The 8,089-nt window shown below is 51.7% G+C and overlaps 1 protein-coding gene and 1 long non-coding RNA gene across 2 annotated transcripts in view; one reads left to right on the top strand and one right to left on the bottom strand.

The window, feature by feature from the left end:
* Positions 1 to 325: 325 nt before the first annotated feature.
* LOC122389744 (protein bric-a-brac 1-like) overlaps positions 326 to 8,089 on the bottom strand; it is a gene marked incomplete at its 3' end in the record, with an annotated part of 47,661 nt that continues 39,897 nt past the window's right edge. Inside the window, exon 6 of the mRNA XM_043382068.1 lies at positions 326 to 607. Within this exon, the coding sequence (XP_043238003.1) occupies positions 326 to 607 (282 nt within the window). The remainder of the gene's footprint in view (positions 608 to 8,089) is intronic.
* On the top strand, positions 4,063 to 7,907 carry LOC122389741. Its single transcript, XR_006258019.1, has 4 exons — positions 4,063 to 4,409; positions 5,497 to 5,661; positions 6,009 to 6,086; positions 6,813 to 7,907. It is a non-coding gene; the product is annotated as an uncharacterized LOC122389741 (long non-coding RNA).

Below are 8,089 nucleotides of genomic sequence, written 5' to 3'. Positions count from 1 at the left end.
CATCTAATTCTCAGCTCTTCTGAATCTTCTGTTGATGGAAGACTATGCAAACTCTCTCCTGAACTGAGTATGGAATGTCTGTTTCATAAATGAACAATGAACGCGTCTTTCTGATCACAGATCCACCCCGCCCCTCACCTAGACTGTGCGTGGTGTGCTGGAGGAACATCGACCAGCTCTGATGTACACCTGTCCCCATCCTTCCCCGTTACCTGGGCTGTCTGTGTGTGGTGTGTATAGTGATGTGTGTCCGACGTCCGTACAACTCTCACCCACCTGGACTGTGTGTGGTGTGTATAGTGGTGTGTTTATGGTGTGAACTAACCTGGACTGTGCGTGGTGTGCTGCTGGAACATGGACGATGTGGAGGTGGCCGCCGCCACGGCCGCCGCCAGGGCCACCTCGTAAGCGGCCTGCGGCGGCGCCGGCAGGCTGGCCAGCGCCATACTGTGGTGGAACTGTTCCAGCTCGGCGCTGACACTGAGCGCTGCCGCAGCAGCCACCTTGGACGGGTCGCCGCCCAGACGGGCCTCCTCCCGACCGGCGGACACGGAGAGGGAGGGCTCGCAGAGCAGGGGAGCCGAGCTGGCCAGGTCCAGAGGAGCGTCTGTGGAAAGAGAGGGTCAGGTCAGAGCCGAGCTGGCCAGGTCCAGAGGAGCGTCTGTGAGAGAGAGAGAGAGAGAGAGAGAGAGAGAGAGAGAGAGAGAGAGAGAGAGAGAGAGGGTCAGGTCAGGTCAGGTCAGGTCAGGTCAGGTCAGAGCAGGGGAGCAGAGCTGGCCAGGTCCAGAGGAGCGCCTGTGGACAGAGATGGTCAGGTCAGGTCAGGTCAGGTCAGAGCAGGGGAGCAGAGCTGGCCAGGTCCAGAGGAGCGTCTGTGGACAGAGAGGGTCAGGTCACAGGTCAGGTCAGGTCAGGTCACAGACAGGTCAGAGCAGCGGCACAGAGCTCGTCAAGTTCCTGTGCCGACGGGTAGGGGTAAGGTCAAATCAGCACAGGAAAGGGAAGTCCAAGGGGCTATTATAAGTCCAGACAGGCTCTGTAAGGGTGGACCGGAGGGTCAGGTCATGTCTACAGTAATACGGGTATGCCATGACCCCGCTGACACACTTCCCAGTTACCGAGGCGCAATACATGAACAAAAGGCTGCAGAACATTCCTATTTCTTCCACATAATGGAGCTACATGTACATGTACACTCGGGGGCAGATTGATGTTCCACCACTCCCCACCCATCGGGCTCCCATGGCTCAGCACTGGCTGCTGCCAGTGTTGCCTGCCCTCAGCACTGATCAGCACTGCCTGCCAGTGCCAGTGCTGCCAGTGCTGCCACTGGCAGCCACTGGCGGTCGCAGGGGGGGGGGCACGGGGGCCATGGCCCCCCCCTTTGGTGCTGAAAGGTGGGGCCATACTATCTTTTGGCCCCACCTTTCAGATCGAACAAAAGTCCTAGAAAAGCTTTTCGTATGTTTCATTTTCTTTCTTGCGCCATCAAAGGACGTAAATTTCACTCATGAGTGGGCTCAGTTCATCGCATTCTGTCAATTTGGCGGTCAGCGTCGCTGGCACCGGTTCACGAGTATGGCCGGATCTTATATGGAATATCAGCGTGGGTTTACTTAAGGCTCTCGTAGGCCCAGCATTCAGCAATGGCTGGCATGAGACCCTCTTCGGCAGTGGCAGTGGCCCTGCTAAAGGAGATTGGCTCCAAGACACTAAAGTAAGACCTCATGGGTTGGTGCTGTGCACCTCAGAAGCCCGGTGGTGATGCCGTATGCCGGGTTGGTTTCTTAAGGATTAGCGTGGGACCTTCGGGGCCTGCATAGAGTTTGCCTGCGCTAGTATGTAATCTCAGAGGCATGTGTGTAATGTGTACACAGTGGCGGTCGCGACTCGCGGGGGGCCGGGGGGGGGGCATCAGGGCCATGCCCCCAAAGGTCAATAAAGGGGGCCATCATATCATTTGACCCCCCCCCCCCCTCAAACAACCAATTGGCTCCCATATAGGTGTATGGGGGCCCTGGCAATTATTCGATCGTCACGAGGCTAAAAAAAAACACGCCAAGCTATTAATATAGCTCCCACACCGGTCTTTGAGCGTCCTACACTGACCTCTGAGGGAACTTCAGTGGCGGTCAAGCGCCCACGTTGACCGCTAAGAGCCTACATCAACCTCTGAGGCCCCACATCTGGCCTATGAGGGCCCCTAACCGGCCTCAGGGGTCCCAACCGGCGTCTGAGGGTCTCACACCGGTCTCTGGTGGCCTTATTTCTGTCTCTGGTGTCCCAAGACGAACCTTTAGGTGCCAATAAGGGCCCCGCACTGGCTGCTGAAGACCCGATGCGGGCCTCTAAGGGTCTGCATTGGCCTCTGAGGAGGGCCCATCTTGGCCTTTGAGGGCCCTCTGCTGGCCTCTGGGGTCCAACGACGGCTCATGGCGGTCTTTTAGGGCCCCACGCTGACCTCTGAGGGCCCATGTTGGCCTGTAATGAGTAAGGACCCACATTAGCCTCTGAGAGCCCAACTCGGTCTCTGATGGTCTCAAACTACTGGCCTTTGTAGTTTGCAGGCCCTGTACTGGTCTCTGAGGGCCCTAAACTGGCCTCTACATGAAAACATACATGGGTGGGTTTCTGAAGATCAGAGGGCTCACGCAGTCTCCGGCACAGCCTTACGTTGGTCCTGATCGAGATTGCTTTACGTCCTGATGGTCCCGCGCTGATTCCCTCATATTTCGACGTCGGGACCCCATGAGCCGGTGTGGGTCCTGGGGCTGGCAGAGACTGATGAAGTCCTTAGGGCTCAGGGCCAGTCTTTTTAGCAGTAGGACTAGGCAGGTTGAGTGAGCCCCAACAGAGCCGTTGCGAAGCCCCGCAGGAGTCGCGCGCGGCCCTCAGATGCCGATTCTGAAAGCTCGGAACCTGTGGGGGTCTCCAGAGGTCGGTGTACCTACTCTCTCCCGCCGCCACACAACTAGGTACCTATATGGGTAAATGTCATAGTCTAAAATACTCTCTGGGTTTCACATGCTTGTTCAAAGTAAGAGGTATCTGTACTTTTTAGCAAGAGGTATCTGTACTTTTCCGAATTGTTTTATAGTGGTAAGGTCATGAATCCGCGTGCCTGACCTTCCAGTATACCTATGCTACACCGATCCGTCGTCATGGTGCAGCGGCCCGACTGGTGGGCACACCGTGAGACGGTAAATGGAACTGGTGATTTTGCCTTAAATTGAGCTCAAAGATTTCACGCAAGAATGAGATGGATGAAGCAAAGTAATGCCAACTGTGCGGCGCCTCGTGGACGTAAACAATTAGCCGATCACCCCCCCCCCTCCCTCCCGGTGACGGATAAATGTTATGTCCCGCGAGTGTGACTTTGGCCCCCCCTTTTGCTAGCGGCTGCGACCGCCAGTGCTGGCAGCAGCCAGTGCTGAGCCATGGGAGCCCGATAGGTAGGGAGTGGTGGAACATCACTCTGCCCCCGAGTGTACAACCGCAATCCCAATCAGACAGCTGCGCTCAGCTTTCACAGGCGGCATCCAAAGCGGGCGGACGAATGTCATGAATGTCGAACACGATTCTATAATTCCACAGCGTCCCAGTTCAACTCCGGCAGACAAAGAGAAACGTTAAATGCACTGGACATAGGATGGGGGATATCAACCCTCTGGTTCAATGCGAGTTCAGTGAGCGGTCAGGATGGCAACAGGGATCGCTGGGGCTGTGTCCGCTGAAGATGCCCGTTGATCTGATTGGGCTCCACATGTCTGTTAAAGGAAAAGGGCCACCTTTAACATGGGGATTGAAACTGAGATAGCCATCTTGTAGCCCGTGTCCGAAAACCTCTCTGTCTACCTCCTTACGGCCGATTTCGGCCTCCATTCGTAGTTATCGGCAATTTTAAAAGAAAATATGCCAGGAATGCGTTCTTATCCCAGGAATGCGTTCTTATCCGACAATACAGCCACCCGCGGCGAGGCTTTGGTTTTTAACCAATCAGCTTGCAGCAGTACTGATCAGGCACGGATCCCTGTACTAGCGAGCAGACCACGAGTAGTTGCGTTATTTTTCGTTGTCTGTTCTGGCAATCGGCCGGCGGATGAACATCCGCAATCGAATCTTGAAATCCGTCGCGCTGATTGGTGATGAGTTTCATGAGCTACTTTCATGAGGTCTATGAAAGTAAACCTATGCTATGCCCTGAACAGATGACATCTCGTTTGGTAGCCAATTGCTAAAATGCATTTTTATCTTACGCAAGGCAGTATACCATATTTTATACCGTGGCTCTGATCCGAAATCAGGGCATTTTTGTTCGAACAAATACCTATAATAACGATGAAGTGCGTGATCCGCGGAGCAAACGACCTACGTCGGGTCGGGACTGATATGCGTGTGACTGTGCACAAGTAAGTACCTAGGTACCTAGGTAGGTACCTAAATTCTTATTTATTGCAATGGCTCTTCTATTACTTTTGTTTTCACAGAACTCTCCCCTGGATTAGCAAACCCTTTTGAACTGTTCAGGCTTTCACAACTGAAATGCCAGACTGGATAAAAAAACGCAAGTTATGCCGAATATGTCATGCGAAGTGGCGTGATTGCGGCGTTGCCCCGAAAATTTCATCGCACATCCAGCATAATTTTGCATGCGTCAAATTCAGCGCATGGTGGCAGCTGAATTTTTAGGCGCAGGGTGACCGCATGGCGCATAATGTTTATGCAAATGGCTGTCACCAAATTTTTTGACACGCTGTGGTCAATCTAGCAGCAGACTTGCCCTGCGGGCGCTGGCAGGTCTGAAGAGAGTCGGAACTTCCGGCCTGGGCCTTGTTTCACCTTAAGATTCTACAGTGTGCCACACAAATTGTGGTATTGGGTTTTCATGGGAACATTAACTAATTCAGACGCTCAGAAAGGGAAGAGCGTCTGACTCCGAGGCCCCGGAACGATCTGTCTGGTTGATATAGCCTTGGTCGGTAGATATGCACATGTGTTTTATGTAAAAGTGGCTTAATTTTGGTGCAAACAGGCACCCAACTTTCAGTGGAAATCATGCACTGGAATTTCAGCTCAAAATTGCTTGCTTCAAATTTTGGCGCATGAGGGGCTCACGGGCATCCGGCGTAGTGTATGGATGTTTTCCAGTCTGGCTGAAAGGCAGAACTCAGACACATTTATCCAGCCCTTCAAATCCCGTTTCCTGGTTGTGGTAACACTTACCTTTCCATGGGGGTTTGGTTCATCTCTTGTCTACACAGTTTTCTTTCACTTATGTGCTGACAAGAAAAGGAAGCTCACCAGAGCCCAGTTTCACCAAGTGCGGTAAACTCAATTTGGGGTAAACTACCAAACTACCCCACTACTTAACTACAAAAACTACCCCAAAATTAAGTTTACCGCACTTGGTGAAACTGGGCTCAGTGGAGCTATTCAGCTTAATACACAGTATGTGTTGCATGGACTAAGCATGTGTTGACCCTTTTTTACTTTTAGGTTCCCGCTAAAAAAAAGAAGTACAGAGAAAAGTGGATGAGGGCGTGTGGCATGACCAATGAGCCAAGACCACATGACCACTTAAACTTAACAAGTAGTGCGCACCATGATAAGCACAGTCAAAAACGTTTGCGTCTAAAGAACAGTGCTGTGCCGGATCAGAATGTAAGTTATTTTTTAAAAGTGATGAAAATGCCTGCAAAGTTATCAAAAGACTTTGAATATTGTTTTTGTAACACTTCACTCTAAAGTTATTCCTAGTACCAGACATTACAGCTTTAGTGCAGAGTCTTTATTTGTGATATTTTTAGCCAAAAATTATTACTAGTACCGAGCCCTTACAGCTTTACAGCCCTAGTACCTTGCCCTTATTTTTTATATTTTTTAGCCATTTCAACCTAACCGAATATCTGTATGTTTGTATGTTATTGTTTTGATCTGTATTTTATGCTACCTCCCTATAGGTAAGTTTTATTAAAACATGTGGTAACGGTGTGCTGATTTTTTTACAGATTCTGTATACGCCTTGGGTTGCTGTCGCTGCTCGGTCACCCACAGATGAAAGTGATCAAGAAATGGACATCACTCAGGTAAGATTCAAGCGTCCTTTATTTTACACATAATACACTAAGCAGTAGCACCCTAACCGCAACATATGGGAATGCATTGCCTGGTGGGTGCCTACTGCCTACCTGTATGCCAAGTTTCAGCTAAATCGCCCCAGTAATTACAGAGTTATTGAAATGGGAACAAATTCGGCACCTCTTCTTTTTGCATTTTGCACGTGCAGTGGGGGTCACTCACATAGATCAAGAGCATCCGACCTTTGGTTGAAGGGGTGCAGCTACCCTACAAAATTTACCGCAAGACCGCCCAAGCGGCTGCTGAGATGAGCCTCTCAAAATCACTTCTTTTGCAACTTTTGACAAATAACACCCTTGACTTTTCACGTGGCACGTGCCACGACGGTCCCTGTAATGTATCAAGAGTAGTCAATTACGGGGTAGAGGGAATAGGGCTAGCCAACAAAAAAAAAAGACCGCAGGCCAATCGGTCCAGCGGTTGCTGAGATATAAGCCTCTCAAAAGCGTTACAGGCCGGGCCGGGTCGGGCCGCTCATACTGAGCTTTTTCCGTGACATTGAAAAGACTTCGCTTCGCTCGCTCGCTCGTAATTAACAATTCATGGTTGACTATATGGATTAAGCTAAGTGATTGCGCTCTATTAGCACACTATCTAAGTAGCCCTTAATTGCTGCCGGTGCGTGGACTGTGAAAGTGAGCCGAGCTGTGACGCAAACCGTGCGCCTTTTTCAGGTGTGGGATCACTCGTGGAAGTTCACGGCGGATACGGAGCCGTGCATGCAGCTCTGGTTCGATCCTGCTCAGGGAAGCCCCAATGACGCCGTGGCGCGCATCTGGGCTGAGCGGGTGGTGGCGGCCGGTGCGCGGGCGCTGCCGCGTGGCTGGTGGCCGCGGCCCTGGCGGCAGCGGCCCGCTCCTGACCCGGTCGCCCTGTGCCGAGCACAGAGCGCCGACTGAGGTCAGTCTTGTGATCGAGCTTCCGCGCCGGAGGTGGAACAGGTGGAGCTGGCGGTCACCTGCGCGGGCTCGGCGGCCTGTAAGCCGTGCCGAGACGAACCGCGACACTCTTGCTAGATCTGCACCCCATTGTAATCTTCTGTAGTCGATATTCGGTAGGTACTCAATGCTCATTTTTTCTGATATTAGACGAGTGGCGGGTTTTGATGTTACATTGGAGACTGCTGTCTCGGGTGGCCCGACAGTGTTCGATTGTGGTGTAATGTAGATACATAGACGGGATGCCGCGGCTCGGATTCGTAGCTGGACTACCATGTGCCTGTCGATTGAGATGCTTTGCCTGGCGATTGAGATGATTCGGGGCGCGGCCCCACACTGACGCCATGGTGCAATGAGTGACTGGCGACAACTAAGCAATTATGTACTTTTGTAGAACACATGTTTTCATGGATACGAGAGGCAGTCCTTTTTTCGCTAGCAGTCATTTGGTTCACGATACTTTCGATACCGACAAATATGTTCGGGCGGCCGGTCCGTCCACAGCTAATGCGTGCTTGCCCGCCGATGCCTAACGGAGCGCTGTGCTGTCTACGCTCACTGGTCGCTGGCCCGAGAGCCGTTCGGTTGCTGCTGTTAAAACAGTTCTCACAAAAACACGCTGGCTGGCTGCCAGTTCTTCACCAATGAGAGGCCCAGTATAGCATCAGCAGGTAGCATTGTTAAATATTACTATTCCATTTTGTTTACCCATATGTCCGACCTAGAGCCGACTGGTAAAAAGCGGCAACCGAGCAGCCCTCCGCAGCGCTGCAGATCATGTACGCTCGATTATACACAATATATGTGTCTTTCTTGCACACAGAGACATGACGTTTTGTAGAGCTTTTATATCGCTTGTGGCTGAAAGGAATATTGTACATTTTAGAGCTTTCATATACGCGAGAAAATATGGTGCAAAAAAACATTTATGAAGCCTGTTGAATTTTAAAGGTTGTTGGGGCATTTCACAGACTGTGTCGGTGGGCAGGGCAGCCCGGCCCCGGCCGCCGCCG

Source organism: Amphibalanus amphitrite, unplaced genomic scaffold (genome assembly GCF_019059575.1).
Source record: "Amphibalanus amphitrite isolate SeventyFive unplaced genomic scaffold, NRLGWU_Aamphi_draft 000369F_arrow, whole genome shotgun sequence".
Lineage (NCBI taxonomy): Eukaryota > Metazoa > Arthropoda > Thecostraca > Balanomorpha > Balanidae > Amphibalanus > Amphibalanus amphitrite.
Note: the sequence above shows the minus strand (reverse complement) of the source record. Positions and strands in the feature narration are given on the sequence as shown.